Genomic DNA, 17,016 nt, shown 5'->3' with positions numbered 1-17,016 from the left:
ATGAATGAACTCTCCTGCGCCAGAGTGGGAGGAGTTGGTGGGAGTTTGAGGTAGAGGGGAGCTAAGGTGGGAGGGAGCGAAGGATGCCTCACTGTGAGTGACTCACCACTCAGATGAGTCACTACAGATGACCAAGTCCTCCCCTGGGGGCTCTAGGGACTTTCACGCTGGTTTTGTTTATCAGTGAGATGTGGTCAATATGCACACTCCTACTTCCACTTCAATACTCAGATTTTTCTCTAGCAAGGCCACTGTACAAGTCCCTCCCAAATCCTAAAGACTCCCAATAGATAGTTGTTTATATTGCAAGGCAGTTATTGTAGTTGAAAGATTGATACACTTCTGGTGACTTATATTTGATCAGATCCCCTTTTCTTAGTGTGTTATGTTTTTGGTGTGAACCAGTAGAAAGATGGGTTGTCTGTGTTTGGTGTCTTTTCAGGAAAAGGAGGAACAAGCAGCCCAGGAATCATCTGAAGAGGAGGAGGATGAGAAAGACTAGTAAACTTGCAACCCATGCTACCTCAGTCAACATACTGACTTCCTGTCAACCAGAGCTAGACTGAATCTCCAATACCGGTGCCACCCCAACCTCTTTTCTACGGTCCACTTTCTTGCCTTCTAGCTAAAGGAGGGTCAACAATACCGTTCATCCAACCTCTATAAGCAACTGCACTGGAAAACCAATGGATGTTTCTTAACAAGCATATATATCAAAGAATAACAGTACAGGTGACAGACAACCGTTTCTCTATGTGTATGTCGTGGTATTGCAAGTATTGTATACTGATGATGAGTTTTTGGATACGCTTCTTTCAAAAGAGTGTATAGGACATTCTCTCGGCTTAGTGTTACTCATTTTTTCCCTAACACCAGTATCTTGAGCTGGTGGGGCATATACACTTGTTTTCTATTGGACAAAAGGTGAATTTTGCTTCTACTTGCTGTTTTTAAGTGTGAAGTGGTTAATCTATCCCTTACATCTATTTACCAGCGGAGAAGCTGATATGGAGAAAATACAGTATGAGCATTAAATATATTATTATAGACATTTTATCCATGTATAAACTCTGTAGTAGACCTCTCCCTGTTACTCCTTTGATTGTGCAGAATTGTTCCTCCTCCCTCCCATCCAAAATAAGCTGTCCCTAACTAGCCTCTGATGTGGCTTGTGCTTGTCTTCCTATAGCCTCTTTGGGGCTCCACTGGAAAAGGTTTGTGTAAACTAAAGTGTACTGTTACTAATCAAAGATTTGATCAGACTGATTGTGTTTTATCGTGTTCCTCTGGGTCATAACATGCCTCAAATACCTGAGTAATTGTGCTGCTTTGACGTCTACGAAAACTCATCATAATAATGTCGTAATGGCTTAAGGATGTGTAGGGATTAATTGATTGGGGAGCTACATTCTCTCATCACTCCAGGAAGCTTTTATTGAACTCTGTGGCATCTGCTGTTCCTCTTAATGTGGTCCTCCAGTGTACAGTATTTGTTGCGACCTGTGGCCACTTGGTCAGTTCTAGGTGAACTGTGTAACAAACTGGTTGGCCAAACTAGGAGCTGGATTGTTACTGTTGTGGCACTGTTTTATCCAATGGTTCTGTATAATAGCTGATCATTCCATTTCCCCTCTCACTGCTTTACAAGGCCTTTTGTGTGTCGTCATCACTTTGTACAGGATGTTGAAATATTCTGTTCTTTCTTTGAGGATACAGTCAGTGTCTGCTGTCTACTCCAGAAAAACAATGTTGTTTTATTTGTGTTTCTCAGTGTCAGGTATCTCTTGATCACAGTCCAGTTACTGGGCCTCTCCTCAAACCTATAAGCTGCTACAATCTCAGTTATAAAAACCCGGAAAACTGCAACGGGCCTGACAAGGCCCAAAATCTCATACCTCACTTGACTACAGCTTACTTTAAACTTTCCCATATTGCATTCTTCAACTGGTTTCAAATGTACAATGTAAACTCTGGCATGTGTGCGAGAAATGTTTGTATTACATAGTCTGTGTATTTTTTGTCTTTTTTAATCTGACTGTTATTTGGTATTTTAAAAACGACTGCCTAGCCTAGCTACTAGTGAAGGTGTGCTCACACACACACCCCTCTGCTCCTCTTTGTTTTTAAAGTGAGCGTACAGAGACAGGTCACATGATGTGTAAAGTCATGGAGATCTGTCAGCTTTGCAAATTGTGTTCGCTGACTGTGGTAGATTAGCCGGTGTGTTTTATCTTTTTAATAAATCCTACTTCTGGTGCACTGAAATGTTTGCTTGATTCAGATTGTCGTGTGTTTAGTGACAAAGACTGTGGGTGTTCTCTCCAGGTTATTCCGTTGTAGGCCTCGGTGCGGCTTTGGCACCGGGTGCTTTTCCATGTATGTGTTCCTAATGCCACCCTATTCCCTTTATAGTGCACTACTTTTGACCACAGTCTTCGCCAAAAGTAGTGCACTATATAGTTAATAGGGTGCCATTTGGGATGTATCATGTTCATGTGGAACTCCGGTAATTAAATATCCATTCACAGCTGCAACTATTTTGACTATGTACAATGCCCTTATGTACCAACATCATCCATGTTATGTAATTCATTCAAGTTAATGAGAAGGGATCATTCTTTTTAATGTACACTGTCTTTAAATGTACAATGTCTATATTTTTATTGCAACAACTTGTATCCAGAAAGGATCAATAAATACACACATTTATTAACTCCTCTTTCCATTTTATTTTTGCTTTACATCCAGACCATCTATAAAAAGTCCATATTCTCACTAACATACATACATACATACAAGTTTACTTCATGGACAGTGAAATCAGCGCTTCAATTGAAAAGCAACAAAAATAATCACAGTCTTGAACAATAGTGTGCAAACCCTTGATAACAGTGATATCAAAATTACATTTAAAGTTTGTATTTTCATCAGTAGTCTATCCTGTATTTTCTTTTCAGAACAAACTCTGCATTTCAATCAAATGCATTATTATATGTTTAATGTGCATGGGAATCATAAATAGTGGAGCGTAACACGTAGCAGTTAGCATTCAGGGAAAGGTCCATTATTCAAGTCAAAATTCTCAATTTCACATTCAAATATATTGAAATACATGATATATATTTCCCTGTTTACATTCTTAGAGTGGATTCCTACATACATATACATGCGCTGATAAGATTATTGATTTCAATGGGAGCCTTCATCTTGCATCCTGAATATATGACATTCACAAATGCAAGGAGGAAAGGTGGGTAACTTAGACTAGAGCACATTATTCAAGGATGAATCACTGTTCACTCATTCCTTTAAAGACATGAGATTTCCTGAGTACTGCATACAGTCAGGCCTATGACATTCTTCTAAATGGATTCTTCTGCTAGAAGAACAATCATCCTGTTGCCCTGTCTTCCCAACAGGACATGTTTAGGGCAGTAGTCACAGCTAAATAGTGGAGAGGAGTGGGTGGGGTAGGGTAGGGGAGGCTGATTGACTAGCTACATTCATTGGCCATCATGTGACATCCCCGATACAGCCAGAGGGTTCTCTCTCTGCACATCCTCTTTCTGAATGTAATGTTTGAAACTCAACTTAAGTGAAACAAAATAGAGAAAGAACAGGAATTAATCTTGCTTTCTCTTTTCACCACCGTTTCATCATCACATATCTGGATGATGACGAGGAGGAGGAATTAGTTTGGTTGCTTTGATAATGGTATTCATTACCACAGTGCAACAAACAGGAAAAATAAAGTAACTTAAGGACTCAAATTGATTCACTGCACATCTGTGTAACTTATGACATTGAATAGTGAGGGACATAGTAACCTAATTTTACACCACTAAAACTAGTAGTACAATGGGAAGCATCCCACCCAAGGTCAAGGCTTTGCTAATCTCACTGGTATAGTACTACTTAAAACAGCAACAATAGACATTAAGGCAAATGTTTCAGTAACACCCACATCATCATACACACAAACACAGTTTTTAAAAACAAATAAATAATCTCAAATAAATAATGTCCACCAGTAGTTAGCCAACGTGTCGTGGTTTAGTGTATGGCGCAGCTTTCGGGAACACGGGCAGGGCATCAGAGGTTCACATAATAACCAACCACCCCTTAGCTTAGAGGTTGACGCTGTACAAAGTAAATGCTCCAACAGAGATGTTGATGACTGATGGATGGATGATGATGATGGTAATGACAAAGATGATGATGCGAAGGCATGACAGGCTGTTCTCAAGTATCATGCTTTCTTAAAACCCCTTTGCGTTGAATGATTGAGAAATCTGGCATCTCAAGGGTTAACTCCACTGATCTGTAGAATGGCACAGATCGATGTCCTGCTCCAACACACTCATGCATGGGCATCTTTCATCAACAGGGGACGTTGCTGCTGGTAGGACCGTGCCCAACCCTTCACCACCTGAAGACATACTAGATTTGAGATAAACTCAGACAGTCGGATCTTCCTCATTACTGTTGTATATGGCATGCATTTGAAGTCAACACCTTGTGCAAATATCTTAAGTGACCCACAAAGTGTGCCTAACGCTTAATTGACTTACACCCATGTCGGAAACGACAGCTCAAGCGCCAACAGATCCAACTCTGAGAGTTTTCCCCTACGTGGACGACACGCAATTTATACCGCGCTCAAATGTAAAGCGATAGCACGTCAGGTGACAATTCTCTGGGAGAATCAGATAGAAAGGCATCCAACGTGCGGTCAGACTGCTCCGAACTCTAATTCACATATAAGCGAGGGTACTTAGTTGTACCGGATCTCCGCAAAATAAACCTACCTTTATATTTGACCAAGTTCTCAAATAAATGTCTACATTCGTTAATATCGTCATTCATAAAATCTTCCTAAAAGGGAGCAAAGATTATCCTACAGCTCCACTTTCTTGCCTGATCTTTATTTTTTTACAAAGATGAGCCACAAGCTGCTCCATTTGATACTACTACATCAAAGATACTGGCAACTAACCCAAGATATCTCATTACCGTCATTTCCAATAGGAGCAAATGAAGCATAGTGGGCAGACCTCCCGAGTGGCGCAGTGGTCTAAGGCTGTGCTGTGCCACTAGAGATCCTGGTTCATATCCAGGCTCTGTCATAGCCGGCCGCGACCGGGAGACCCATGTGGCGGCGCACAATTGGCCCAGCGTCATCCAGGGTAGGGGAGGGAATGGCCGGCAGGGATGTAGCTCAGTTGGTAGAGCATGGCGTTTGCAACGCCACGGGGGGCCAGTATGAATTTGTATTTATTTAAATAATGTATGCACTAACTGTAAGTCGCTCTGGATAAGAGCGCCTGCTAAATGACTATAATGTAAATGTAGAACAAGCAAGGAGGTGGGTGGACAGAGTCAAGCACGGGCTAGCGAGATCCTATTGGCGCGTTTTAGCATGTAGTGAATGCCTTCTCTGTGAAGTGTGAATGTGCAATATCTCAATTTGCCTTTGCACTCCTTCTAAACAATGCAAGTTCTTGAAACATTGGCAAAGGGTCAAGTCTACAAAACTGTTCATAAAATATTGTAATTTTGGGAACAGACAACTGTATTGATATCGAATGTTTCATCGATGAGAACATTTGCACTATGTCGGCCAAATTCTATCTAGCTCCATCTTCTCACACCTCCCGCCACTGGACTTCCTCTCATCACCATATGTGGTGGTGAGTAGAAGTTCTAAATGGATACTTCAGATGTATACATCCTGTGAGACATCCGTCTCCTTCTTTCATCTGTGACGACGTTACATAAAAAGACCTATTTTTTGCGTGGCCAATGTCGCCATCTAGTGTTTGTAAAAGTTGTAGGTTTTATTAGTCGTATGTATGGGATAAAAGTGCCACATAGGGAGGGTTCTTACTGCAGCTTATCAATTGATTCATAGACAAAGACGAGGGTGAAATCATACCTTAGTATCTTCCTCTTTCCACAGCATTTCCTGTTCAACTTCATGTAATTCTTCTGAGGGGTCATAGGTATAGACTGGAAGCAACTGGTGCCGGAGCCTGTCAATTCTGAAACACACAATAGGAAAGGAGTATACCGTGACATGGTGACCAATGTAAAAATACACTTTTTGGACATTATTGCAGGATTTCTGTGTATTGTTCAAAAGGAGTTGGCCAATTTAAGAAGTAACCATACACCTGCTGAGAGCAATAAGGAAGAGAATAAAAGCAATTAATAAAAGCAAGTTACCTTCTCTTCCTGCGCACATACATCACCTGCAATAAAAAAAAGGTGGTTCAAAAAAGTAATAATCTAAAGCCGTAGCTCGTCAAAGTAGAAATTCTTAACTGTATCACTGTAGGCCAACATGTGATGTCCCTGTTAGCCACTCACCACAGCTGCAGCTATCCCGATGAAGGTAATGAGGAAGAATGGTACCAACACGGAGCTGACTGCGACATCCCCGTCTATGATGGCAGGGGGCTGAGTAGTGCTGTTCATTGCATATGTTTGGGTGGCGGGTGGGACAGGGGATGCTAGGCTGTCAAGCAGCAAATCCCCAATCGGAGGGAGAAGTTGGGCGGCAGCAGTCCTCTCCTCAACAAGTTTCCTCCCAGTTGTTTTTGCCTCATCCTTGTTGTTCATGTGACTTCCACATGGTCTCTCCTCCTTCACTAATCAGTGTGAAATATGCCTAAGGGAGGCAAAAGACCAAAAATTCACATGCTGGTTAGGCATTTACAGTGAGGGAAAAAAGTATTTGATCCCCTGCTGATTTTGTACATTTGCCCACTGACAAAGAAATGATCAGTCTATAATTTTAATGGTAGGTTTATTTGAACAGTGAGAGACAGAATAACAACAAACAAATCCAGAAAAACGCATGTCACAAATGTTATAAATTGATTTGCATTTTAATGAGGGAAATAAGTATTTGACCCCTCTGCAAAACATGTCTTAGTACTTGGTGGCAAAACCCTTGTTGGCAATCACAGAGGTCAGACGTTTCTTGTAGTTGGCCACCAGGTTTGTACACATCTCAGGAGAGATTTTGTCCCACTCCTCTTTGCAGATCTTCTCCAAGTCATTAAGGTTTCGAGAATGACATTTGGCAACTCAAACCTTCAGCTCCCCCCACAGATTTTCTATGGGATTAAGGTCTGGAGATTGGCTAGGCCACTCCAGGACCTTAATGTACTTCTTCTTGAGCCACTCCTTTGTTGCCTTGGCCGTGTGTTTTGGGTCATTGTCATGCTGGAATACCCATCCACGACCCATTTTCAATGCCCTGGCTGAGGGAAGGAGGTTCTCACCCAAGATTTGACGGTACATGGCCCCGTCCATCGTCCCTTTGATGCGGTGAAGTTGTCCTGTCCCCTTAGCAGAAAAACACCCCGAAAGCATAATGTTTCCACATCCATGTTTGACGATGGGGATGGTGTTCTTGGGGTCACAGGCAGCATTCCTCCTCTTCCAAACACGGCGAGTTGAGTTGATGCCAAAGAGCTCCATTTTGGTCTCATCTGACCACAACACTTTCACCCAGTTCTCCTCTGAATCATTCAGATGTTCATTGGCAAACTTCAGACGGGCATGTATATGTGCTTTCTTGAGCAGGGGGACCTTGCGGGCGCTGCAGGATTTCAGTCCTTCACAGCGTAGTGTGTTACCAATTGTTTTCTTGGTGACTATGGTCCCAGCTGCCTTGAGATCATTGACAAGATCCTCCCGTGTAGTTCTGGGCTGATTCCTCACCGTTCTCATGATCATTGCAACTCCACGAGGTGAGATCTTGCATGGAGCCCCAGTCCGAGGGAGATTGACAGTTCTTTTGTGTTTCTTCCATTTGCGAATAATCGCACCAACTGTTGTCACCTTCTCACCAAGCTGCTTGGCGATGCTCTTGTAGCCCATTCCAGCCTTGTGTAGGTCTACAATCTTGTCCCTGACATCCTTGGAGAGCTCTTTGGTCTTGGCCATGGTGGAGAGTTTGGAATCTGATTGATTGATTGCTTCTGTGGACAGGTGTCTTTTATACAGGTAACAAGCTGATATTGGAGCACTCCCTTTAAGAGTGTGCTCCTAATCTCAGCTCATTACCTGTATAAAAGACACCTGGGAGCCAGAAATCTTTCTGATTGAGAGGGGGTCAAATACTTATTTCCCTCATTAAAATGCAAATCAATTTATAACATTTTTGACATGCGTTTTTCTGGATTGTTTTGCTGTTATTCTGTCTCTCACTGTTCAAATAAACCTACCATAAAAATTATAGACAAAATAGACGACCTACGATCACGGATATCCTACCAATGGGACATAAAAAACTGTAATATCTTATGTTTCACCGAGTCGTGGCTGAACGACGACATGGATAACATACAGCTGGCGGGATAAACGCTATATCGGCAGGATAGAACGGCTGACATCGGTAAGACAAGGGGTGGCAGTCTGTGTATATTTGTAAACAATAGCTGGTGTACGAAATCAAGTCTCAAGGTTTTGCTCGCCTGAGGTAGAGTATCTCAAGACAAGCTGTAGACCACACTATTTACCAAAAGAGTTTTAATCTATATTTTTCATGGCTGTCTACAGTGGGGAAAAAAAGTATTTAGTCAGCCACCAATTGTGCAAGTTCTCCCACTTAAAAAGATGAGAGAGGCCTGTAATTTTCATCATAGGTACACGTCAACTATGACAGAGAAATTGAGAAAAGAAAATCCAGAAAATCACATTGTAGGATTTTTAATGAATTTATTTGCAAATTATGGTGGAAAATAAGTATTTGGTCACCAACAAACAAGCAAGATTTCTGGCTCTCAAAGACCTGTAACTTCTTCTTTAAGAGGCTCCTCTGTCCTCCACTCGTTCCCTGTATTAATGGCACCTGTTTGAACTTGTTATCAGTATAAAAGACACCTGTCCACAACCTCAAACAGTCACACTCCAAACTCCACTATGGCCAAGACCAAAGAGCTGTCAAAGGACACCAGAGACAAAATTGTAGACCTGCACCAGGCTGGGAAGACTGAATCTGCAATAGGTAAGCAGCTTGGTTTGAAGAAATCAACTGTGGGAGCAATTATTAGGAAATGGAAGACATACAAGACCACTGATAATCTCCCTCGATCTGGGGCTCCACGCAAGATCTCACCCCGTGGGGTCAAAATGATCACAAGAACAGTGAGCAAATATCCCAGAACCACACGGGGGACTTAGTGAATGACCTGCAGAGAGCTGGTACCAAAGTAATAAAGCCTACCATCAGTAACACACTACGCCGCCAGGGACTCAAATCCTGCAGTGCAGACGTGTCCCCCCTGCTTAAGCCAGTACATGTCCAGGCCCGTCTGAAGTTTGCTAGAGTGCATTTGGATGATCCAGAAGAGGATTGGGAGAATGTCATATGGTCAGATGAAACCAAAATATAACTTTTTGATAAAAACTCAACTCAGTCGTGTTTGGAGGACAAAGAATGCTGAGTTGCATCCAAAGAACACCATACCTACTGTGAAGCATGGGGGTGGAAACATCATGCTTTGGGGCTGTTTTTCTGCAAAGGGACCAGGACGACTGATCCGTGTAAAGGAAAGAATGAATGGGGCCATGTATCGTGAGATTTTGAGTGAAAACCTCCTTCCATCAGCAAGGGCATTGAAGATGAAACGTGGCTGGGTCTTTCAGCATGACAATGATCCCAAACACACCGCCCGGGCAACGAAGGAGTGGCTTCGTAAGAAGCATTTCAAGGTCCTGGAGTGGCCTAGCCAGTCTCCAGATCTCAACCCCATAGAAAATCTTTGGAGGGAGTTGAAAGTCCGTGTTGCCCAGCGACAGCCCCAAAACATCACTGCTCTAGAGGAGATCTGCATGGAGGAATGGGCCAAAATGCCATTAACAGTGTGTGAAAACCTTGTGAAGACTTACAGAAAACGTTTGACCTGTGTCATTGCCAACAAAGGGGATATAACAAAGTATTAAGAAACTTTTGTTATTGACCAAATACTTATTTTCCACCATAATTTGCAAATAAATTCATTAATAATCCTACAATGTGATTTTCTGGATTTTTTTTTCTCATTTTGTCTGTCATAGTTGACGTGTACCTATGATGAAAATTACAGGCCTCTCTCATCTTTTTAAGTGGGAGAACTTGCACAATTGGTGGCTGACTAAATACTTTTTTTCCCCACTGTATTTACCACCATAAACTGATTCTGGCACTAAGACTGCACTCAATGAGCTGCATAAGGCCATAAGCAAACAGGAAAACGCTCATCCAGAGGCAGCGCTCCTAGTGGCCGGGGACTTTAATGCAGGGAAACTTAAATCCATTCTACCTAATTTCTACTCGCATATGAAATGTGCAACCAGAGGAAAAAAACTCTAGACCACCTTTACTCCACACACAGAGACGCGTACAAAGCTCTCCCTCGCCCACCATTTGACAAATCTGACCATAATTCTATCCTCCTGATTCCTACTTACAAGCAGAAAACTAAAGCAGGAAGCACCAGTGACTCGGTTAATAAGGAAGTGGTCAGATGACGCAGATGCTAAACTACAGGACTGTTTTGCTAGCACAGACTGGAATATGTTCCGGGATTCTTCCGATGGCATTGAGGAGTACACCACATCAGTCACTGGCTTCATCAATAAGTGCATCGATGACATCTTCCCCACAGTGACCGTACGTACATACCCCAACCAGAAGCCATGGATTACAGGCAACATTCGCCCTGAGCTAAAGCGTAGAGCTGCCGCTTTCAAGAAGAGGGACTCTAACCCGGACGCTTATAAGAAAGCCCGCTATGCCCTCTATCGAACCATCTAACAGGCAAAGAGGCAATACAGGACTAAGATTGAATTGTACAACACCGGCTCCGAAGCTCGTCGGATGTGACAGGGCTTGAAAACTATTACAGACTACAAAGGGAAGCACAGCCGCGAGCTGCCCAGTGACACGATCCTACCAGACAACCTAAATCACTTCTATGCTCGCTTCGAGGCAAGCAACACTGAAGCATGTATGAGAGCATCAGCTGTTCCAGATTACTATGTGATCACGCTCTCCGTAGCCGATGTGAGTACAACTTTTAAGCAGGTCATCATTCACAAGGCCGCAGGGCCAAACGAATTACCAGGACGTGTACTCCGAGCATCCGCTGACCAACTGGCAAGTGTCTTCACTGACATTTTCAACATGTCCCTGACTGAGTCTGTAATACCAACATGTTTCAAGCAGACCACCATAGTCCCTGTGCCCAAGAACACGAAGATAACCTGCCTAAATGACTACCGACCCGTAGCACTCACGTCTGTAGCCATGAAGTGCTTTCAAAGGCTGGTCATGGCTCACATCAACACCATTATCCCAGAAACACAAGACCCACTCCAATTTGCATACCGCCCCAAAATAACCACAGATGATGCAATCTCTATTGCACTCCACACTGCCCTTTCCCACCTGGACAAGAGGAACACCAACCCCACAAAGCTCATCACTAAGCTAAGGACCCTGGGACTAAACACCTCCCTCTGCAACTGGATCCTGGACTTTCTGATGGGCCGCCCCCAGGTGGTAAGGGTAGGTAACAACACATCTGCCACGCTGATCCTCAACACGGGGGCCCCTCAGGGGTGTGGCGCAGTCCCCTCCTGTACTGTGGTCCTCTGTAGCTCAGCTGGTAGAGCACGGCGCTTGTAACGCCAAGGTAGTGGGTTCGATCCCCGGGACCACCCATACACAAAAATGTATGCACGCATGACTGTAAGTCGCTTTGGATAAAAGCATCTGCTAAATGGCATATTATTATTATTATTATTATTACTCCCTGTTCACCCATGACTGCATGGCCAGGTACGACTCCAACACCATCATTAAGTTTTCTGACGACACAACAGTGTTAGGCCTGATCACCAACAACGATGAGACAGCCTATAGGGAGGTCAGAGACCTGGCCGTGTGGTGCCAGGATAACAACCTCTCTCTCAACGTGATCAAGACACAGGAGATGATTGTGGACTACAGGGGGAAAAAAGAGGACTGAGCATGCCCCCATTCTCATCGACGGGGTTGCAGTTAAAACAGTTTGAGAGCTTCAAGTTCCTTGGTGTCTACATCACCAACAAACTATCATGGTCCAAACACACCAAGACAGTCGTGAAGAGGGCACGACAAAGCCTACCCCCTCAGGAGTGAAAAGATTTGGCATGGGTCCTCAGATCCTCAAAAAGTTATACAGCTGCACCATCGAGAGCATCCTGACTGGTTGCATCACCGCCTGGTATGGCCTCCGACCGCAAGGCACTACAGAAGGTAGTGCATACGGCCCAGTACATCACTGTGGCCAAGCTTCCTGCCATCCAGGACCTCTATACCAGGCGGTGTTAGAGGAAGGCCCTAAAATGTGTCTAAGACACCAGCCACCCTAGTCATAGACTGTTCTCTCTGCTACCGCACGGCAAGCGGTACCGGAGCGCCAAGTCTAGGTCCAAAAGGCTTCTTAACATCTTCTACCCCCAAGCCATAAGACTCCTAAACAGCTAATCATGGCTACCCGGACTATTTGCATTGTCCCCCTCACCCCACCCCCTCTTTTACGCTGCTGCTACTCTCTGTTTATTATCTGTGGATAGTCACTTTAACTCTACCCACATGTACATATTACCTCAACTAACCTGTGCCCCCGCACATTGACTCTGTACCGGTACCCCCTGTGTATAGCCTACCTACTGTTATTTTATTTTACTGCTGCTCTTTAATTATTTTTATTTATCTATTTTTTACTTAACACTTATATATAAAAACGGCATTGTTGGTTAAGGGCTTGTAAGTAAGCATTTCACTGACGCATGTGGCAAATACAATTTGATTTGATTCGAACATACAGGGCTGCCCGCTGGCCCGGGGATGTTTTGGAAACCCTCCGGGCCAGTCAATCATCCACGTCAGTGGCCCGCTTGGGCAAGTGTAAAAAATATTGTAATAATGCTCTTTTTCAATCTAGGCTACTGTATATAATTGATGAAAAAACAGACGAATTCCTGAAGCTGTTAGTTTGTTATGTAGATTATAAATCACACGCGCCCACACACAACCTAGTTTGAGCTGAATAATCTTACGGGTAGCAAGAGCGCGCAGCTCTCAAATGGTTGTCACATGGAGCAGCTCAAATCAAATCAAAGTTTATTGGTCAGGTAATAATAATAATATAATAATATAATATGCCATTTAGCAGACGCTTTTATCCAAAGCGACTTACAGTCATGCGTGCATACATATTTTTTTTTGTGTATGGGTGGTCCCGGGGATCGAACCCACTACCTTGGCGTTACAAGCGCCGTGCTCTACCAGCTGAGCTACAGAGGACCACAGGTACACAGATGTTATAGCAGGTGCAGCAAAATGCTTGTGTTTCTCACCCCAACAGTGCAGTAATATCTAGAAATAAAAAGAAACAAACAATACACACATAATCCAGAAAATTAAGAAATATCAGAACGAGCAATGTCAGAGAGCGGAATATAAATATATATACATATAATGTATATATATGAATAGAAAAGGTGTGTACAGCAGTAGCTATATAGAATACAGTATATACATATAAAGTTGGTAAAACACTATGCAAACATTTTTCAAGTGACCAGTGTTCAATGACTATGTAAATAGGGCAGTAGTCTCTAAGGTGCAGGGTAGAGTATCGGGTGGTAGCCGGCTAGAATAGTGACTAAGGCTAGTGGTGACCGTTCCACAGTCTGATGGCCTGGAGGTAAAAGCTGTTTTTCAGTCTCTCAGCTCCGCCTTCTTGATGGTAGCGGGGTGAACAGGCCGTAGCTCGGGTGGCTGAGGTCCTTGATGATCTTCTTGGCCTTCCTGTGACACCGGGTGCTGTAAATGTCATGGAGGGCAGGCAGTGTGCCCCCGGTGATGTGTTGGGCACTGGAGAACCCTGCGTTTGCGGACGGTGCAGTTACCGCCCAAGGCGGTGATACAGCCCTACAGGATGCTCTCAATGGTGCATCTGTAGAAGTTCATGAGGGTCTTAGGGGCCAAGCCGACAGACTGAAGAACGAGAGTGGTGTATGGTAGGTAGGAAAGATGTTTCAACTTATATTTACCAGGAAATGCTTAGGCAACAATACGTATGCAAACTAGGTATTCAAAAAGTTTGGTCCGAAGTCTTGGTTGAATCTTTGCAATGCTCAATTCAGTCATCATGCCCTGTTTGAATGAACATTTCTAAAGGCTTTCCCAAAAAACCTTCCCAATTAAATGTTGACTGCAAAGTAGGCATACCTGGCAGAACGATATCATGATGATTTGTATCAATCGCGGGACATTCGTTTTACAACTTCTGCCATCACATGTAGCCTACACTGTACAGTACAAAAACACAGCTAGCCAAACAACTGTCTCTTGCTAGGTGCTGAATTAAAGGGCAACTACATCCGCAAAGAAACTTTTTTATATATTTATTGTTCCCAGACCTCAAAAATGGTTTCCTGATGTGGTTAAAGCATTGTTGTGGACTTATAAAAACAAATGTCTTGTTTTTTCTATTAAAAAATTGTGATTTTGATAGTGAAAACCTGAAAAAACAAGGAAAACACAGCAACCTGGAAAAACAAACCCAGGAAACAGAATTGAGCAAAATATAAAACAGATTTTATAGGGCCCTACAACTATAGACTGCTGACTAAATCGCAAACAATAACACCCTTTTTGATATTGCACAAATGTTTTATTTTGCTAAAATTCTAATAGTTGCCTAATATCAGTTTGTGTGGCAAAACAAGCAAGTATAGTATAAAGAATCATTGTACCATCTAAACCACTGTGAAATATATTTTCCATAACCAATATTATATTTTCAGCTGTTTGAAGCTGGTGTACAAAATCGAAAGTAAAAGACGCAAAAATGAAACTTAAGAATGGGAAGCATAGAAATAGCGCACAGAGAACAGATATACCGCTTCTTAGACTAGCTTTCGATGAGAATGACAGATCGATATCTCACATTTCTATGTAAAGTGGGTTGGTCGCCTAAAAAGACATATTGCAGCTTTAAAAGGAGTGCCGACTGAAAGCTACTGGCCTGAATGAAAATAATACTGGCCCAGGAAAGCGGATGATGCGCGCATAATTTCAATTTTATCTTTAATCTGAGGGCATCTTTAACATGCTCACATGCCCCCATCACTTCCATTGATTGTTAGCTTGTGGTGGCTAATGTTAGCTGAAGTTTGTAGTTGCTGTTTAAAGAAAACTGAACCATGGATTGATTACAGTTTCTCTTGGCCCACAGGGTGAGGAACCATCTAACTTCAAGTTGTAAAATAGTGAACTACTCCTTTATAGGCTATGACCGCAGATTAAAGATAAAATAGAAATTATGCGCGAATCATCCGCTTTTCCGAGCCAGTATTATTTTCATTCGGGACAGTATACTTTTCATTTGGGCCAGTAGCTTTCAGTTGGCATTTATCTATAGATAGATGACCGAGTGGTGCAGCGGTCTAAGGCACTGCATTGCAGTGCTAGAGGCGTCACTACAGACCCAGGTTCGATCCCAGGCTATATCACAACTTTTCTGTGAGATTTATATGGCCAATAATAGAAGTCACATAGTTCCCTTCAGTGGAGGTGTCATAATACCCATAAAACCTAGCGGTCAAACAGGGAAATGGTTCCAATCGTTTTTCCACCATTCATTTTTCCCATAGGGAATTAGAAACACTTTTAAAAAAGGGCTGTGTTTCGTGTAGGCTTACCCTGGCGTGACGCTTTGATAACCATGTAAATCTCTCTTGGACAAGGTGACTTTTATCAATATATTCAGCTCTATTTACTCTTAGATTTGAAAATGTTAATTAGCATCAAAGTAGACATCATGCAAGTCTACAAATCCCTGCAAGCTCCTGCACGTCATCTCTAGCTGACACCTTTGCTAACAGGTAGTGTCAATTTCAAACTTGCACAAGACAGTTTACAGAATTGCCCATTTAAAAAGGAATTTAGCCAATTTATTCATTACTAAATTTAGCTAACATTAGATAGTTAATCCAGAGATTCTTACCTTTGCCTCGATTCGGCAGTCTCGTCCAGATCATCATGGCATTTGTAGTTCTTTATGATAGCCACATTAGAAGCTAATTAGCCTTTCATTTTGGGGGGTAAATACAGGTGAAAATATTGATAAGTCTCCTTGACCTAGAGAGACTTACACGGTTATTGAAACATCATGCCAGGGTAAGCCTACACGAAACACAGCCCTTATTTTAACTACTTTTAAAATCCCCTATGGGAAAATGAATGGTGGAAATAAAGATTGGAACCGTTTCCTTGTTTGACCGCTAGGTTTTATGGGTATTATGACTCATACTGTGGTACTCGATTTGGATATTCCCTACAATTCTATAGTCAAGTGAGCCACACAATGTCCATATGGGTGGACTTGGGTAAAATGCCGCTCAGGTTGGGCTCTGATTTAACGAACTAACACTCAAACAAATAATTTAAATATTCAGATAAGAAGAATTGAGCGAATCTGCGCAGCGCGACACACGTGAACAAGCAAAAAAGCTGCTGCTGCTGGCCACCACCACGAGTCACGACACTGGGTTGTATGATGGCTTTCTACCTACTAGCCACTACTACTAATCCGATGATAGCTAGCCTATTCTCTATATTTCTTGGTTCGTTAAAGTTGTTATGCAAACAATGTCATGCATCGTGCGTTTAGCTTGCTGAATCGAGCAGCTCTAGCTACCTGGGTGTCGCAGCACAGCTTTTGGCTGGCGCAGCTCAAGTTATTTTGATCTTTGGCTTAATAATTGCAAGTGTCTTAGAAGAGTATCACTGCGGATAACCACATTGCTAGCTCTAAATTATGTGTCCAATTTACCTTGATTAGAAAAGTAGTTGAAATGAACACTCACCGAATGTTGTTGCTCCTCTGTCACTGTGCAGCTAACCAGGAAGAAAACAAAATAGCACTTTGATTGACAAACCAACCCACGAATGCAAGCAATGAG

At 42.7% G+C, this 17,016-nt stretch overlaps 2 protein-coding genes across 2 annotated transcripts in view; one reads left to right on the top strand and one right to left on the bottom strand.

Annotated features, from left to right (window-relative positions):
* LOC121545620 (high mobility group protein HMG-I/HMG-Y) overlaps nucleotides 1-2,713 on the top strand; it is a 14,299-nt gene extending 11,586 nt beyond the window's left edge. The window contains exon 5 of the mRNA XM_041856299.2: nucleotides 443-2,713. Coding sequence (XP_041712233.1) covers nucleotides 443-502 — 60 coding nt within the window. The 3' untranslated portion in view covers nucleotides 503-2,713. The remainder of the gene's footprint in view (nucleotides 1-442) is intronic.
* Nucleotides 2,586-17,016, bottom strand: LOC121545619 (small integral membrane protein 29). Its single transcript, XM_041856298.2, has 5 exons — nucleotides 16,921-17,016; nucleotides 6,370-6,670; nucleotides 6,226-6,251; nucleotides 5,936-6,041; nucleotides 2,586-4,429 (listed from the first exon to the last, which is right to left on the bottom strand). The coding sequence occupies exons 2-5, from the start codon at nucleotides 6,619-6,621 to the stop codon at nucleotides 4,361-4,363; spliced, it is 453 nt and encodes a 150-aa protein (XP_041712232.1). The 5' UTR covers nucleotides 6,622-6,670; nucleotides 16,921-17,016; the 3' UTR covers nucleotides 2,586-4,360.

Source organism: Coregonus clupeaformis, chromosome 30 (assembly GCF_020615455.1).
Source record: "Coregonus clupeaformis isolate EN_2021a chromosome 30, ASM2061545v1, whole genome shotgun sequence".
NCBI lineage: Eukaryota > Metazoa > Chordata > Actinopteri > Salmoniformes > Salmonidae > Coregonus > Coregonus clupeaformis.
Note: the sequence above shows the minus strand (reverse complement) of the source record. Positions and strands in the feature narration are given on the sequence as shown.

What these genes read in the sequence shown, in the direction of transcription:
- LOC121545619 (XM_041856298.2), bottom strand. Translation starts at nt 6,621, where the DNA reads ATGAACAACAAGGATGAGGCAAAAACAACTGGGAGGAAACTTGTTGAG. An exon ending in TCGGGATAGCTGCAGCTGTG is followed by an intron (nt 6,252 to 6,369) that starts GTGAGTGGCTAA and finishes TTTTTATTGCAG; the next exon opens with GTGATGTATGTGCGCAGGAA. An exon ending in GGAAAGAGGAAGATACTAAG is followed by an intron (nt 4,430 to 5,935) that starts GTATGATTTCAC and finishes GTATGTCTTCAG; the next exon opens with GTGGTGAAGGGTTGGGCACG.